This window comes from Capra hircus, chromosome 16 (genome assembly GCF_001704415.2).
Source record: "Capra hircus breed San Clemente chromosome 16, ASM170441v1, whole genome shotgun sequence".
NCBI lineage: Eukaryota > Metazoa > Chordata > Mammalia > Artiodactyla > Bovidae > Capra > Capra hircus.
The window spans coordinates 64,374,081-64,391,500 of record NC_030823.1 but is presented as its reverse complement, the minus strand read 5'-3'; the positions used below and the strand labels follow the sequence as shown (position 1 = coordinate 64,391,500).

At 34.5% G+C, this 17,420-nt stretch overlaps 1 protein-coding gene across 8 annotated transcripts in view; it reads left to right on the top strand.

Annotated features, from left to right (window-relative positions):
• EDEM3 (ER degradation enhancing alpha-mannosidase like protein 3) overlaps window positions 1–17,420 on the top strand; it is a 69,239-nt gene that overhangs the window by 33,628 nt on the left and 18,191 nt on the right. For 3 of the 8 annotated variants that reach the window (XM_018060712.1, XM_018060711.1, XM_018060714.1), the window contains exons 9-17: window positions 5,294–5,391; window positions 6,730–6,855; window positions 7,052–7,135; window positions 8,100–8,183; window positions 8,723–8,847; window positions 13,282–13,447; window positions 13,697–13,851; window positions 14,722–14,878; window positions 16,998–17,189. In XM_018060712.1, coding sequence (XP_017916201.1) covers window positions 5,294–5,391; window positions 6,730–6,855; window positions 7,052–7,135; window positions 8,100–8,183; window positions 8,723–8,847; window positions 13,282–13,447; window positions 13,697–13,851; window positions 14,722–14,878; window positions 16,998–17,189 — 1,187 coding nt within the window. The remainder of the gene's footprint in view (window positions 1–5,293; window positions 5,392–6,729; window positions 6,856–7,051; window positions 7,136–8,099; window positions 8,184–8,722; window positions 8,848–13,281; window positions 13,448–13,696; window positions 13,852–14,721; window positions 14,879–16,997; window positions 17,190–17,420) is intronic. The other 5 variants (XM_018060718.1, XM_018060716.1, XM_018060715.1 and 2 more) reach the window with 3 other exon arrangements.

Here is a 17,420-nt window from a genome sequence, read left to right as displayed (position 1 = left end):
TTAATATCCTATTTCATACCTTATAGCATTATAGATGAAACAATAGAACTAATTTCTTTGAGAACCAGAGGAACAGAATACCTTAACCATCTCACATCAGAGTGTAATTAAGTGGAAATCTATGTTTAATAATACTATCGTCAATCTTTCTTTTTCCCTACCACCAGAAATTGTGTATAGCATGGTAGCTAAGAGCGTAGACCCTGGAGCCATATTTTTGGAATTCAAGTCATGTGATCTTGGGCAAAATATTTAACCTTTATGTGCCTCTGTATCTGTGAGAATGAGAATAATAGTACTTACTTCATAGAGTTATTATGATTTGGTTGTGTTGATTTTTGTTTTTTTGTGTTTTTTTAATAATTTTTATTGGAGCAAAATATTTATTGTATAGTTGATTTACAGTGTTGTGTTTCTGCAGTACAGTGGTCAGTTAGAGTTATTACGATTAAATGAGTTAATCTCGGGAAGATCCCCTGGAGTGGAATAGGCTCAGAGGTTAAAGCGTCTGCCTCCATTGTGGGAGACCCGGGTTCAATCCCTGGTTCAGGAAGATACCCTTGAGAAGGAAATGGTATTTCCCACTCCAGTATTCTTGCCTGGAGAATCCCATGGACGGAGAAGCCTGGTAGGTTACAGTCCACGGGGTCGCAAAGAGCCGGACACGACTCACTTCACTTCAGTATTCTTGCCTGGGAAATCCCATGGATGGAGGAGCCTGCTGGGCTACAGGCCATAGGGTCACAAAGAGTCGGACGCAACTGAGTGCACGCACACACACACAAGCACAAGCACTTAGAACAGTGCCTGGCATATGCTACGCTTACCATGAAGCAAATGCTCACTAATGTGATTTTAATTCCTTTAATTAAAAATTTCACTTTTGGGAATCTGCCTGAGGAAACAGTATGAAAGGTAGAAAATCATTTGTTCCCAAAGATGTTTATCACATAAAATTATTTGTAGTGGTGGAAAACTTGGAAACAGTCTGAGTGATCATCAGTGAAGAGTAGCATCAGTATTGAGAATTATTTTACATCAGTGTTGGAGTAGTAAGTTATTAAATTGAATTGGATCAGGAGACAAAACATATAACAATGTTTTATGAATAAACAGGATGTAGAATCATATAAAAATATGATCTTTATAAGACAACTCTATAATACAGGCATAAACAAATGGAAATACACTGGACTGTTACTAATGAGATTTGTTTATCTTATTTATACATTTCTCTGTTTCTAAAAACTTATGTATAAAATAAAAAATAATTGCCTATATTTAAATAAATGAAATATAAATATTAATTTGAACATATTAAAATTATTGCCTCTATTCAATACTGTCTGAAAATTTTTTTCAAAGTGTTATCTAAATGGTCCTTTCCTGAAACTGATCTTAATCTTGGCTTCAGAATTTTGCAGTTTCTTTTCTTAATTCACTCTCATCATTGGTCCATGCATGGCTCATTTTATTTAGTTCATTTTTAATAATATATTAAGTACTCACAAATAGACCGGCCATCCGTTATAAAAATAGCTAACTTGACAATATACTACTTCTGCTTATGGTCCTCAACTCTCCATGCCTTTGTAATCTCATACCTTTATAATCCCATATGTCTGCCTCTAACTGAAATACCCATCATTCTGATCTTGTATTGCTCAATCCCTTGCTTTCCTTTTATACATTTGTATGTGTCCACATGTATTCCTTGATGTACATATTTTTGTTTTATTTTTAACTTATAAAAGGGTATCATGTCACATGAGACCTTTTGAGACTTTTCACCTAAAATTATATTACTAAAATTCTTGCACATTGTTGCATGATATAGTTCATTCTGTTTTGACTGCTGCATAATACTTTACTGTGTGAATAAACCATGGATTTGTAGGCCTTTAGGTTGTTTCTAGGATTTTACTCTTGTGAACCCTAGTGCTGAGTATTTTTGTGTTTCTTCTATTGTATATGTGTAAGTTTCTCTTTTTTTTTTTTTTTTAAGTTTCTCTTGTCTGTATATCTAGGTAGAATTTTTAGATCATAGACTAAGTTAAAGTTCAGTGATAGGAGATATGTCAGATTGTCTGCTAAAGTTGTTTCCACTTTACACCACTTTATACTTTCACCAGCAACATAGATGAGATCCTGTGGATCAGCATCCTCTCCAGCACTTTGTATTGTCACACTCAAAGATTTGCCAATCAAATGAGTGTGTAGATGATTTCCCATGGTGACTTGATTTATATTTCTTTGAACACTGATGATGTTGAACATGGCCTCATATTTATTGGCTATGTGTTTCCTTTTTTAAAAAAATGTGGATATTCTTAAATTTTTGTCTATTTTCTACTCAATTACTTGTTCTTTTAAAAAATTAATATTGATACTTATATGATACTTATGATCTATGTGGTATCTATCCTTTGAAATTTATTAAGGTTTTCTTTTGGCCTAGAACATGGTCAGCTTTCACTTGTGCTTAAGAAAAAAATGTGTATTTTCTAATTGTTGGATATAAATTTCTATATATGTCAATTTTCTGAGTAAATAATGTTGTGCAGTTCCTTGCTAATTTTGTTTGCTTGATGTATTAAGGAAGGTTGATAAAATTTCTGACAATGTGCACCTATTAGTATCTCCCTGTAGTTGTATTTTTTGCTTTATATATTTTGTTGGCTGCATTAATTTAAAATCGCTCTCTCTTCATAGTTGAACCTTTCATCATTATGTAGTGATCATCTCTAATAATACTCTGTTAAAGTCTTTTTAGTCTGTTAGTAATACAGCTATGTCAGCTTTATTTTCCTTGATATTTCCTTAATGGGCCTTTTCCTGCTCTTTTACTTTCAATCTTTGCAGATGCTCATGCTATAAGTGTTACTCCTGTAAAATTTATAGATTTAAAAAATCCTTTTGTCAGTCTTTGTCTTTTAATTGGTGAATTTAGTTCATTTATGTTTATTGGCATTTTTAATATATTTGGATTTATTTATACTATGTTAATTATTATTTCAGTGTGTCTCACCATTTCTGGTTCCTTTTAACCCTTTTGTTTTTAATTGAAGCCTGTATTTACCTCCTAGTGAGACAGGAACTTCAGCCTGCTCTGCCATTGTTTTGTCTCCCTCGGTTCCAGCCCTCATCCACTCTTAGTATTATGTAGATATTTAGTTCTTTTTGGTTGTGAATGTTTTCTCTTTTTTCTTTTGGTCTTAGTGCTGCCCCTCCTCCCTCTTTCATTAAAAGTATTCAACTCTAACAAGGTATTTTGTCACTTGTACTTCGTATATTTCTTGCAATATCTCTTAGTTTTGCCTTTCTTCTTGTATAAATATTTATCCCAGATCAGCTACTGATCTTCAGTAGCTGTTAATAGCTTCTGAGGCCTTAGATGCCCAACAGTAATTTTATTATGATTTCATATTTGAGAAAGTTTGGCTGTAAATAATCTTCTGTTCAAGTTCTTTCTTTTCAAATCTTTGAAAATACAACTCTATTGTCTTCTTGTTGTTTAGCCGCTAAGTCGTGTCCAGCTCTTTTGCAACCCCCTGGACTGTAGCCTACCAGGCTCCTCTGTCCTTAGGCTTAGGATTTCCCAGGCAAGAATACTGGAGTGGGTTGCCATTTCCTTCTCCAGCGGATTTTCTCAACCTAGGGATCAAATGCGTGCCTCATGCATTGGCAAGCGGGTTCCCTTGTCAAAGGGAAGCCATTGTCTTCTTGAATTTTTAAAAAAAACCTGTTATTCTGATTTTTATGTTCTTATTTGTGATCTGCTTTTTCTCCAGAAAATTAACAGTAACAAAGGCAGAGAAGTTTCTGGAAATGTAACAATAATTTTAGGTGTAGAATTTTCTTTATTTCTCCTTTTGGTATTCTGGGGCCCTTTCAATTTAAAATCTGTGTTTTTCATTGCTGAAATTTGATTTTTTTAAAGATATTTTATCTCTTTCATTTTCATCTGTTTTTGCAGTTCTTGTTATTACATGTAGTCTTCTGGGTTTGCTGATTTGTTCCTCAGCTATATCCTAGATGCTGTGTATCCTATCCATTATGGAATGTTTTTATTCTATAATTTCTTCTCAGTTAAAAGTTTCTTGTTTTGTATTGCTAATCTTTTTCCTGTCTCTTTAATGTGTTTATTAGACTAATTTTAAATCTTGGTTTGCCTGTTTTAATATTTGTACCTCTGATAAACTCTTACTCCAGTACTTTCTTATTTTTTAAAAGTCATGCATCTTAAATGTTTTTGTTCTATAAGTTCATGTTGACTTGTCACCTACTTTGTGGGAAAGATTCCAATTCCTATCAGCCCTAGTTATCATAGGGATGGAATCTAAGAAGTTTTAAAAAATACCAGTGCCTGGACTCCTAGAAATAATGATTTGATTAGCCTGGAGTATGCCCTGGTTATAGGGATTTCTAAGATTATAATTGTAATTATAGCTTAGATTGTCATTCACTACCCTTAAGAGTTTGAAGGAGAAAAGGTTGGGAAGAGAGTATCTAAAATTACTTCCCATCTCTTTTTTATTTCAGTTCCTTACATAGGACTTCTGTGCTGCCCTGATTTTATTCCTGAGGCTACCTAGAGCCTATGTCTGAGTTGTAGCAGGGTTGGGAGGAGACGTGCTATCTTAAGGCAGTGGTAAGAGAGAAACCAGAGCAAAATTCCAGCAGGTTTTCTATAGCTTTCTATAGTTTTCCTTCTATAGCTATGTCTGGCTGCCTTCTGCTCCAGAACTAAGTCCCTCCCCTCTCCATAACCCACCAAGTTCATACAGTTTTCTTCTTGTTATTTTCTTTTTTTGGTCTTCTGTGATGATCTTGCAGGAAAAAGCCATTATCTAGCTTCAGCAATGTAACTGTCACCTCCAAACAGCAGCAGTGTTGTTTTCATATCTGTTATAACTAAAGATTGATGGCTAACTGATAAAGGATCCAGTTAAATTGCATTATAATACCCTCTAGTGCTTCCTCTTTGAAGTTCCTCATTAGAAAATCAGCTTTAAAAATATTCTTAAAACTGGTATCTCTGGCTTTTAAATAAGACTTCTCCTGTAGCCAGTTTTACAAAGCAAGAATTTTTTTAAAACATATAAACTATTATCAGTAAAGGAACCTATTAGGCATATAGTAGGGTTAATGTTTCTATAATGTATAATTTTTACTTTTGACAGTTTCATATTTAGACTAATTTTTCATTCTTAGTGTGTTAGTACCTTATACTCTGTAAAGAATTTTAAAGACTTGTTTAATAAAAAATCACATTTATATGTATTTTCCATAGATAGTGGAGTTGGAGCAGGGATTGATTCATATTATGAGTACCTGTTGAAAGCCTATGTCTTGCTTGGAGATGACAGCTTTCTGGAAAGATTTAATACAGTAAGTTGTTCCAATTATGTATGAATTTTAGAGCCATTTTATAATTTGTGAGATTTTGATAGAAATTCAGTCATTTGAGTGATACTTTGAAAAATTATTTTTAAATATATAGTAGTTTTTTGGTCAGTATTCTCTGATGTTGGACAGGGACAGGGTAAAAAGCTACGTACATTTCAAAAACTAGTTTGCAAAGCAGTTTTTATTTTCACATGTCATCAGAAGTTTTCAAGATTTTCCAGTAAGTAATAAAATACGTAGATAGGAGGTTTACCTGATCTTTTATACGAGGAAGAGAATTTATTGAAGCTAGTTACTAGTTAGCTTTCTCCTTTGTATTCTAATTCTTTTTGGAATAGTTAGGAAGTTTGACTTGGTCCTTGACCACGCCAAGTATCAGGGCTTTGGAGACTTGAACAAACCAGTGAGTATTTGTTTCAAAAGCAAGTCTGTAAGTCTTTAAGTCTGGATCAGACTCACAGGCATATTCTTAGGGGTGAAGGAGGAGATTATTGAACCTAATTGGATTGCCTTTGTCTATAATTAAATCAAACTGAAATTAATTAGAGTAAACTCATCAACTGTGTCACCACATTCTTTTCAAAATAATTTACCATTTCTTTTCCCTCTCATGAGTTTACTCACGTTATTGTGGCATAGTACAATATAGTATGGGAGCTGTCCTATCTGGGTTTAAATCCTGGTTGTACCACTGGTTTTGTGATTTTGGGCAAGTAACTTAGATATTTTCCTCTATTCCTTATCCACAGAATGATAATTATTTATTTAATTTTTTTTCCCAGTACTGTTTATTGGGAAGATTAATGAACTAATACATATGAAATGATAGAACAGTGCTTTAAGATCTAGTTGGTACTCAATAATAGTTAACAAATAATAGATGAGTTAGGGGGAGAACCTAGTAAAAGTCCTGATAAGTCATCAGTTGAATACTTTTAGAAACACTATTACATATATCATTTTTAGATTATAACAAGAGTTTCTTGAGTTGCATGAGGACAGATATTATTTTTTTTTGTTGGTTTGTTATCATTCATTGACTCTGACAGCTCAACCTGTTGTTGTCAAGGCTGAGAAATTCTAGGAGAAGATGAAAGAAGGGGAGAAGAATTTTTAAGACCGTAAAAGACAGAGGTAGTGGACCGTAAGAGTGGCAGCACCGATGAGATGCATTAGTTTAGGTAACAATTCCTTGGTAAATTTATTCATATATAAATTCAGGTTTCATTTCTTCACAGTGCTGTTTAATGATATGCTGTATTTAGAACAGTACATCTTTTCTCATCGACTTTCATGAACACATATTGTGACCTTTTTTAGCACTATGATGCCATCATGAGGTATATAAGCCAGCCACCTCTGCTACTTGATGTGCATATCCACAAGCCAATGCTGAATGCTCGGACTTGGATGGATGCTTTGCTTGCCTTTTTTCCAGGCTTGCAGGTAAAAAAAAAAAAACCTCTTAATTCTCTTAATACTGAAGTAGAATGATTAAGTGTATTTGTGATCTCCAAACTGAATTATCAAAACAGAGTCACTCAAATTTGTGTTAACCTGGATTTTTCTGTGTATATAATGATTGCAAATAACATCAACTCATGCTTTACTAGGTTATTTTGTTGTTATCGTTGGTTTTTAGGTCTTAAAGGGAGATATTAGACCTGCTATTGAAACTCATGAAATGTTATATCAAGTGATTAAAAAACACAATTTTCTACCAGAGGTAAGCAGATCATCTTTGGAATTCTACTTCAGTCTATAGATTGATAATTTAAAGGTGGAAAATGTCATTTTCAAGATTGGTTCTTTTTTATTTTTCCTGGTTAAATAGTTTATTTAATATATTTTGAGTTTATACAGTATATGTTTTTCCTTTTCCTTACGTATTAAGAGAAGTCCACTTTAGGATAATGCTGACAGTTTATTGATTTAATATTAAAAAATATTCCAGATTGGTATTTCTCAGCCTTTTCTAATCCATACCATTGCATATTGTCTCATTCTGGCTTTGACACATACCTGCCAGCTAGGGAGACTTTTGTACTTTTCAGGCTCTTCATGCTGTTGAAGAATTGTTCTCCCTGGTTTTTATATGTTAATAATAAATATTCTTGCTAGCTTGGTACTGCAGGATTTTAATAGCATGCCTTTTTGGCTTTCCAGAAATGTACCATAAAAATTTTCCAAATTTGTATATGACCATACCCTCTTTGAGATACCTAAGCATCTCACCAATACAGAAGGCTTCCTGAAGTGTTTGTTTCAAGCCACAGAGGATTTGAGATTCTTATTTAAAAAAAAGAAAAAGAGTGCATATGCTAAAATAGAAATAGGAGGGTGAGGGACTTAATAATTAAGAGGAAAAAGTGGTGATAAGGAAAATAAAAGAAAACACAATTATGTAGGCCATCAGGACCTGTGTAGTAGCAGTACTGAGTCATAGTTTTTCCTAAGCTTCCTAATAGCCAAAGTGATCATTTAAAAAAGCAATCCTATTTAATTGGTAAACATAATAGCCTCACAAAAATGAATTGTGATTTTAAGCAATGAAAATTTTCATTTCATAGATTGTTATCAATATTTTAACTATTTTACTTGTCTGTGATCTAATTTACATATTGCAATATATTCTAGAACTATTTTTTTAAATCACACTTTTATGAATATATGTATGTTGTTTTGTCTAGGCATTTACCACAGATTTCAGGGTACATTGGGCTCAACATCCGTTAAGGCCAGAATTTGCAGAAAGCACCTACTTCTTGTATAAAGTAAGCTAATTTAACTCTCTTTTTGCCATTTAGCCCTTATTCTCTGTTGGATAACTCACTATCTTATAATAATAGTATTGAGTTTTCAGAGTTCTTATTTAATGTTATAATGGTTGGATAGATCATGGTTCTTATTCATCTAGTTCATAAAATATTGAAAGATGCAAGAATTGACTTCTAAGCTTGATGCCTTTTCAAAACATTTGTTAAACATTGCATTAAAGAGAAATTTTATATTCTAGTGCTGCTTTCTAAAGCGTGTCTCTTGCCTTCTTTCAGTCAGGCAGCCCTTCTGGGCATTAGAAATTTCATTTAAAGCCTAAGATATACAGTTGTGCTGCTTTCCAGTTGTGTGTTTAAGAAATTCATAAAGCAGATTCATGGCTTATTTTCGGAACCAGGTTCCACGTAACATGTGTTCCAGTGCCTGATACAGTGCCTGGCACCCTGCAGGTGCTCAATAAATATTTGATAAATGAATGGTTATATGGTACTATATAAGCTGTGTATATGTATACATATATTCTCCTTTTTAATAGGCTACAGGAGATCCTTACTACCTTGAAGTAGGGAAAACACTTATTGAAAATTTAAATAAATATGCTAGAGTGCCTTGCGGATTTGCTGCCATGAAGGATGTTCGTACTGGAAGTCATGAGGACAGGTAAAACAATTCCTAACCTCCCCTTTCCTCAGGGTAACTCTGAAGCAACGAAACAGGGTAACAACTAACAACGAAAATATGATTCTTAGGTAGCCTAAGCTTAATGCTTTTACAAGGGTATTTGAAAATATAAGTCTTCAAATACCCTTGTAAGATGTAAATCTTAGTTCATTGTGCTTACTTTTTTAAAAAACTCTCTTAAGTAGGCTTATTTTAAATTGTTTGAAAGTTGTGTTTTTGCCATAGTGACTGGCATATAGTAAGTGCTCAAATGATTTTTAAATAGATGAATAAATGATTGTTAAATATCAGAACCTTGGTCTTTGGAGTATTAGGAAAGTTGGAGTTTTCTTCTTTGTTAATAGTTTTTTCTATTATGTAAAATGTTAGAAATCATCAAGGTGATGATGAATGATCTGAATGATGATCCCTGTTCAGTCAAAAGCATTGTGGTGGTTACTGTGTATATTCTTATTCTGTTGTTGATTTGGAGGGCTGTGGAGGATTGTTGGCAGGTTATATTTTGTTGGATGCTGGATAGATGTAGATGACATGGAGCATTCAAGATACAAAAAGCATGCTCTGGTTAATGTGAAAGTCACTAAAATTCCAATTATTCCAGGATCATTCGATTTGGTTGTTTTAACTGTTCAGAACATAGCAACACATGTCTAAATGAACATTAAAATTTGTTCATTTGGTTAGCAAATGTTCATCCCACAAATATTTACTAAAATGTCTTATGTGCCAGAGTTATACTAGTTTTTGAAGATTACAGATAAACAAACATGTCCTTTCTATCTTTGAATCATTGGGGTAGGCAGATAAACAGGCTTTAAAGTATTGTGTTCGTGCTGTGGAGCATATTAAAGGGATGTGAAATGCAGAGTGGAATGCGATAGTCACTTAAAGGTTTCTAGAGCATCTCGTGTCCTGAAGGATCAGGACTAGAAAAAGGAAAGTGGTAAAAGGAGTTCCCAGCAGAGGAACTAGGAACAGGGGAAACACAACACTCATCTAATCACAGAGTTGTCCCTCAGTCCTTCTCTCAGAGTATTCAGGTAATAGTTGATTAGACTTGAGATCTCCTTCCTTGACCACAGCTGGTAAGAAATGGATAGATTTCTGGAAGCAGGCATACAGAAAACAGCAAGAAATGAAAGCAGATGGCTTGTGTATTTATCTGTAACATTTATTGGCTGCTTCCTACATTCCAAGCACTCTTCTAATTAAACACTTTCTATGTTTAATTCCTTTGATCCTTACAACAGCCCTCTGAAGTATAATTTCTGTTATCGTCATTTTATAGATGAAGAAACCAAGGCACAGAAAGATTAGGAAACTTGTCCGAGGTCTCAGAATTAGTTAGATTAATTCTAATCAAGGCAGATAGGCTTTTGACTATATGCTATGCTGGCAACTCATTGAAAGAACAGTAATTAACTGTCTACCATATACCAGATGCTGCTCTTAGGTAAGAGGATGAAAAGACTAGTTAGAACTAGTCCCTGCCCTCCTGTGACTTGTAATAAGTAAGGAAGGTGGGTATAAAAGAATCACAAGTCTCAGTTGTGTCCAACTCTATGTGAACCTATGTAGCCTACCAGGCTCCTCTCCATGGGGTTTTGCAGGCAACAATACTGAAGTGGGTTGCCATTTCCTCCTCCAGGGGATCTTCCTGGCCCAGGGAACCCACACCTCCTGCAAGTCTCTGTGTTGCAGGCAGATTCTTTACTGCGGAGCCGCAGGAAGCCCGATGTGTGCTAGAGTAGAAAGAAAAGTAGCAGGTGGAGGAGTTACAGAGGAAGACGTGATTTGCTATGTCTACAGAGTTCCATTTTTTCAAAATTTAGCATCCTTTTTTTCCTCCTGCTGAATATTCCTTATATGACATTTCTGGATCTCTTATTGTTGCCTTTGTCCCATTCTGATTGTATTGTAGAGTGTCTCTTAAAATGTCACATCCAGGATTAACAAATGGGTGTTCTCTATTCTGCTCTTAAGAAGCTGATTTTTTCTTTTTTAATTGTAAACTTGGGACTTAACACTTATCCCAGCAAAATTTCATTTTGTTGAGGTTTTTTTGTGTGTATCTAGACCAAAAGGAACGGAGAAGGCAATGGCACCCCTCTCCAGTACTCTTGCCTGGAAAATTCCATGGACGGAGGAGCCTGGTAGGCTGCAGTCCACGGGGTCGTGAAGAGTCGGACACGACTGAGCGACTTCCCTTTCACTTTTCACTTTCTTGCATTGGAGAAGGAAATGGCAACCCACTCCAGTGTTCTTGCCTGGAGAATCCCAGGGATGGGGGAATCTGGTGGGCTTCCGTCTATGGGGTCGCACAGACTTGGACACGACTGAAGCGACTTAGCAGCAGACCAAAGGAAGGCTTAAATATCATCTCAGTCATCTAAAAATGTATTAGCTAAACAACTGTTTTTAGTGATTTGGGGTTTAGGTAAATATGCTGTAAAAATTTCCATCTAATACTCTGCATTTGGTTGCTTATTCCCCTGCAGATCTACCTTATTGTCTGGCTCACCTATGTCTCTCCTCCCTGCCCTCCCTCCCAGTTTTCAAAACCTGTATCTTTCTAATAATGATCTTTAAAGGATTTAAACGGCAAAAAAGAATATGAAAATTTTCCTGCAATACTTTCCTCCTTGCCACCCTAAGATTATCACTGTTGGCAGTTTTATAAACAGTCTTCCAGATAATTTTAATGGCTGTGTGTTTGCATTTATGTGTATAGTTATGGTTTTTAAGTACAAAATAGATTATGTGATAGAATACTCAAACTCACTAGCTTTACCCTACTCATACTGCAGTGATCTTACCATGTCTATGCTTTTCTGAGCATTTACAAATCATCTGTTTCTCAATCATCTGTGGAATTTGCCAAAAATCAATATCTTGCCACATATACACTATCATGGGTAAAATAGATAGTGGGAAGTTGCTAAATGACACAGGGAGCCTAGCCCTGTGCTCTGTGATGACCTAGAGGGATGAGATGGGGGGTGGGGAGGGTATGTATATAATTATGACTGATTCACATTATTTTATGGCAGAAACCAACGCAAAATTGTAATTTCCCACCAATTAAAAAAAATTTTTTTTAATCAACATCTTGCACATTAGTTTACAGTTCTCAAACTAGCATTTGCTCATGATAGTAACTATCAGCCCTCCAGAAAAAGTTAAATTACCATAAGTGTATTGCCGGTTGACAGTGAAGTATTTTATCTATTCTATAATGATTAACATCCAAAATGTTCAAAAAAGTTTTGAAACATTATAGATGAGTTGTTCTAAAATAAAACATCATTTATATATGGGAAAATTATGATAGTTCTATCTTTGAGCTCATATGCATGCCAAGTGCTATGCTAGATAGTTGACATTGTAGAATCTCATTTGGTCTTTACACCACTATTAAGCATGTATTATGTCCTTTCAGAATAAACTGGAGCTCATGGTCCTTATATAGTATCCCCTTGGTGTCATAGCTAGCCATTGGAAGGTCTTTTCTATTCTGAAATCCCTAGATCCTTACCACCATGTCCAGCTTCTTCTCCATTTCATTCTTTAGTAATGCTGTTTAAACTTGCATATGAAAACATTTATTGAGTGCCTACTGTATGCCAGGAATTGTGCTTGCCCAGATTTATGAAACTGTGCAGCCTGTCTAGTAACTGCTAAAAGCTCAGATGCTTTGGAATGTAGCACGTTTACTTAAATTCCTTGTTACTGTAACTCCATCTAACTATGCTCTTTTTCTACCACTTTTTATTAAAGTTTTTCTTTAAAATGTTTATTAAAACATTATAACATTAAATCATTTGTAAAGTCACATGTTTTTAATTTCCTTTATTTCTTCATATTCCCTTCTTGAGAAGCATTTAGTACAAAGTTATGATCATAGTCCATATGATTTTGTGTTGCACTTTTTTCATGTAACTTTTCATAAATGATTACTTTTAAAGCCTTCTTATTTATCACGTAAATGGCTGTGTAATGAGCTACATCAAAATTGTATTACTTGATCCAGTTCAGTTAATATTAATTGAAGATTCTTACAAGGTTCTCAGTAGTAAAGCTCATCAGCATTACCTCCCTGATGTTGGTTCTCTGTAGAAGAAATGCCAAAGAAATGCCAAACTCTTTTCTCAGAAGGCCCGTAGGCAAATCTGGTCTGCATTATTGACAAGATTTAGTGTACTTGTGTGGTAGGCAGCCCCTCTGGTCTTTTTTACTTCCTTGGAATATGCTTGGAGTCAAGATTATTACCACTGGGGAATAGATACATTCTGTATTTCTTTGGATGTCTATGCTGGTGTAGACAGGCTTATTGACCTTGATTCTGTGGCTTTCAGATAGCTGGCATTTGGATATTTTTACATACTTAGATTTGTCTATAATCTTTTATTTTAGAATGGATTCCTTCTTCTTGGCGGAAATGTTTAAATATCTTTACCTGTTATTCGCGGATAAAGAAGACATTATTTTTGACATAGAAGATTACATTTTTACAACAGAAGCTCATCTGTTACCTCTTTGGCTCTCTACTACAAATCAAAGAGTCTCTAAGAAGAACACAGTAGGTTATGTTTTTGAATTAAATATCTCATTCTCTTTTTTACTCCTGTCTGTTTGTTTTGTTTTTCTAAGTGAAGACTAATCCATGACTACCATTCAATAAATATAGTGTGGTTGAAGAAGTACCTTTGATGTTTTCTTATGTTGCGTCCTGTGTATACTTACATTCCACTTAATGTTTCTTTTGCACAAACATAATATTAAGTAAAATAATTATTTGTACTTATATAACATTCTTTTCTCTTTTTAGACTTCAGAATATACAGAACTGGATGACAGTAACTTTGACTGGACTTGTCCAAACACTCAGATCCTCTTCCCTAACGATCCACTATATGCTCAGAGCATCCGTGAACCCTTGAAAAATGTGGTGGACAAGAGCTGTCCTAGAGGCATCATCAGAGTGTAAGATGTCTTATTTTATATTTGTTAGTACCAAAATTAATTCTTGGTAAATGACAGAGAATGTGAGGAGTAGCCAGGAATACATTCATTTAGAACCAAAATATTGAGGAGGTGAGGTATGTACATTAATGGATTAAAATTAAAATTATTGATGAATAGATAGCAAAGTTTAGTCAGCAATAATGTCTATTATTATGGAAATTGCTGTATATCTTTTGGTTAATGAACCAAGTAATTTTGACAGCATATAATAGTTGTAACTTCCACAGCACATTTTTACACATGATAGTTTCATCAAATATTTCCACATCTTGCTTATATAGTAAATATTTTTCCTTTTATCTGTAGTTTCTGTATAAGAAAAATATAGTGTTTTGATTTTTTGATGAGATACTTATTCTTCGTTGCTGAATTAAAATTTTTACCTTAATGAGTTTGTTTTCTTCAAAATAGTTAATTAGAAAAGCTATTACTAGAAAATTAAAAGAAAATTTAAGTGAATGTTATTCAGTGATATAAGCATTGTTTTGCTTTTCAAATATTGAGGGAAATGTCTGGGTTTTTTTTTGAGGGGGAAATAAATAGTAATAAATCCCCAAGCCAAGCTGTTCTGTACCTTCAGATGGTTATAATGCTGTTAATACTGCCTTACAGATAATGTACAAGCTTTTGATAACTGTAAAATATATTTGAAAGCTATAACAATTATTAAAAGCCTAAGTTGTATGTAGGTAAATAACTATTTATTCCATTTTTCAGTAGTTTAAAACTAGAAATTCTACAAATATCTAACATTATTTTTATTTTGCCTTATGTTTTTTCCAAATTCTGATTTGTAGTTTTTTAAGCCTTGTCTATAATTACTTTTAGCAGAGAGGAGAGTTTGAGGAGTGGAGCTAAACCCCCTCTGAGAGCCAGAGATTTCATGGCCACTAACCCTGAGCATTTAGAAATCTTGAAGAAGATGGGGGTGAGTTTGATTCACCTCAAAGATGGGAGAGTCCAGTTGGTTCAACATGCAATCCAAGTAAGACATTGCTGCACTAATTAGCTGTGGTCTCTATCCTGTTTGGTCTCACTAGCTTTAATGACATAATGACATTTGACTTTTTAAAAACGTAAATGTATGGTTTAAAGTAAGAGGATCAGAATTTTAGTACTTGGAGGTATCTTGGAAAGCCATCTAATTCAACCTGATTTATAGTATAAATCAGCTAAATCACAAATAGGTTGCTGGTTTGCCTGTGTTGATAAGGTCAGACACCGACTCAGATCTAAGTTTTCCGTTTCTCAGTCTCTTGTCTTTCCACTATTTAGGACATAGTCTTAAAAGCTAATAATTAGTTTTAATATTTATATCTCTGTTTTACACTGTTTTAGTTTCCAAGGAGTATTAAATATTTCTTTCATTAATCAAAATACACATTTATTTATCTATGCCTAGGCAACATAACATGTGTCTTTGGGAAATTTTTATTGATTTTTTATTTAAAAGTTTTCATAACCTGAGATCTTTAATTTATCCACCTTATTCCTACCTTAATTCTGAGAAAAGTACAATTTGAGAAATAATTTCAATGAAGTAGAATCATATTCAGATATCCCTTAATCTCTAATTCAGCCTTCTCACCACCTCATCTTCCCCTTGGGTTTCTGTCTCATCTCTATTCTTGCCACATCCATCCTTCCTTAAAGAATCTTCTGTCTGCTTCCTTAATGTTTCATTCACCCCAGCTGAGGGAATGACATCTCTAATGACACTGCTTTCACTTGGGTCACCAGTGACCTAGTTGCCAGCTAGTGGCCCCTTCATCCTCACATGATTGAACTTTCATGTAACTATTGACTGTTCTCTTTTTAGAACATAGCCCTTTCTTGTCTTCCAGGGCATCCCAACATCTTTCCAAATACTCTGTTCAGTATTTTGTAGATTGCTTTGCAACTCTTCTTTCTTGGCACAGTCACTCAGTAGGGGCACTGTCAAAGAGTCTGGACCACATCTTTTTCTTTCTGTACTCTTCCTCAGTGGTATCGTCATCATCTTTGTACATGTGATTTCTTAGATACATGTGTATGTGTGTATGCTCAGTCGTGTCCAACTCTTTGCGACCCCATGGACTATAGCCCTCCAGGCTCCTCTGTCCATGGGATTTCTCAGGCAAGAATATTGGAGTGGGTTGCTACTTCTTTCTCCAGTGGATCATCTGTATATAATCCTGATTGTGAACTTTACTTCTTAAACCCAGTTTTAATCTACCTGTCATACGTTTTTGCATCTCAGATTTCAGTCTGTCCAAACCTGAATTAATTCTCTCTCCCTGTTTCCACCACAGTCTGTCTCTCTCTGCCTTTTTGTTCTCCATCTTAGTCAGCCCTGCCATTATTCTCTAAGTCACCAAAACTAGAAATCTCAGGATAGGCTTTAATTTCTGTCTGCCAGCTCCTCTCTGTTCTCCTCTATCTTCTATCGCCTATCAAGTTCCATTGACTTTTTCTGTAAAGTGTTAGGAGTTCATCTTTTTCCTACTATAGTCAGGTACTCTTCAACTTTTCCTCTATTAAGATGCAATTAGAGTCATTCCAAATATTTCCCAGATACACACTGGCAAAATCAGTCATTCATTTCCTTGTCTATGTTCCTAGTCTACTTTCCCTCTTGAGAAATTTTATTGTAGCTAATTTTATATCTCTTCTCTAGATACAAACTTCTTAAAGTAAAAGACTGTGTCCCCAGTGCCTAGTCAAGTTCTAGGATGTAATAGGTGACTGATACCTATTCCTTGAATATAATCTGGTTGTTGGTTCATAATTTCAAAGAAGGAGAGTATAGGTGAGGTATGAGGTTTATTTCTTAAAGGGGTAACCAGGGGAGAAAACAAGCAAAGTGAGCATTTGGTCGGAAGTCCAGTTCTCAATTTGTATCAAAAGTGGTTTATAAAACAGTGAAAGAGACATTAATAAAAATTTCGGATGTTACATTCAGAAAATATTTCCAGAAGCAATATTTTTGAGAAGAAATAAGGCCGTAAATATTTGGTAGAGACCAAAACTGAAAGAAATTTTGTAGTAAATTTGCAGAAGTATTTAAGAAATAAAAAAGTTGAAAGTTTCTAGAAAGGATAAAATTAATCTTGTTTCTTTCCTAGGCTGCTAGTTCGATTGATGCGGAAGATGGGTTGAGGTTTATGCAGGAGATGATTGAATTGTCAAGTCAGCAACAAAAAGAACAGCAGCTCCCTCCACGAGCTGTACAAATTGTTTCCCACCCGTTTTTTGGCCGGGTAGTATTAACTGCTGGTCCAGCACAGTTTGGGCCAGACCTGTCTAAACATAAAGAGGTGTGTGCACTTATAATATTGTTGAGGTTGAACTTGGATAGTACTTAAGTGTTGTTAATTTCTTAATCTCTTTTCTAATTTAGTATTTTTTACTTAATTAAAACACCTAAATATTTAATCTCCTAGATGAAAGGAGATTAAATTTAAAAGCATATCTTGAAAATATTGAGTCATAATTTATGTTTGCAATATGGTTATAGAATTTTACTTAAAATGTTGTTCAGATACTGT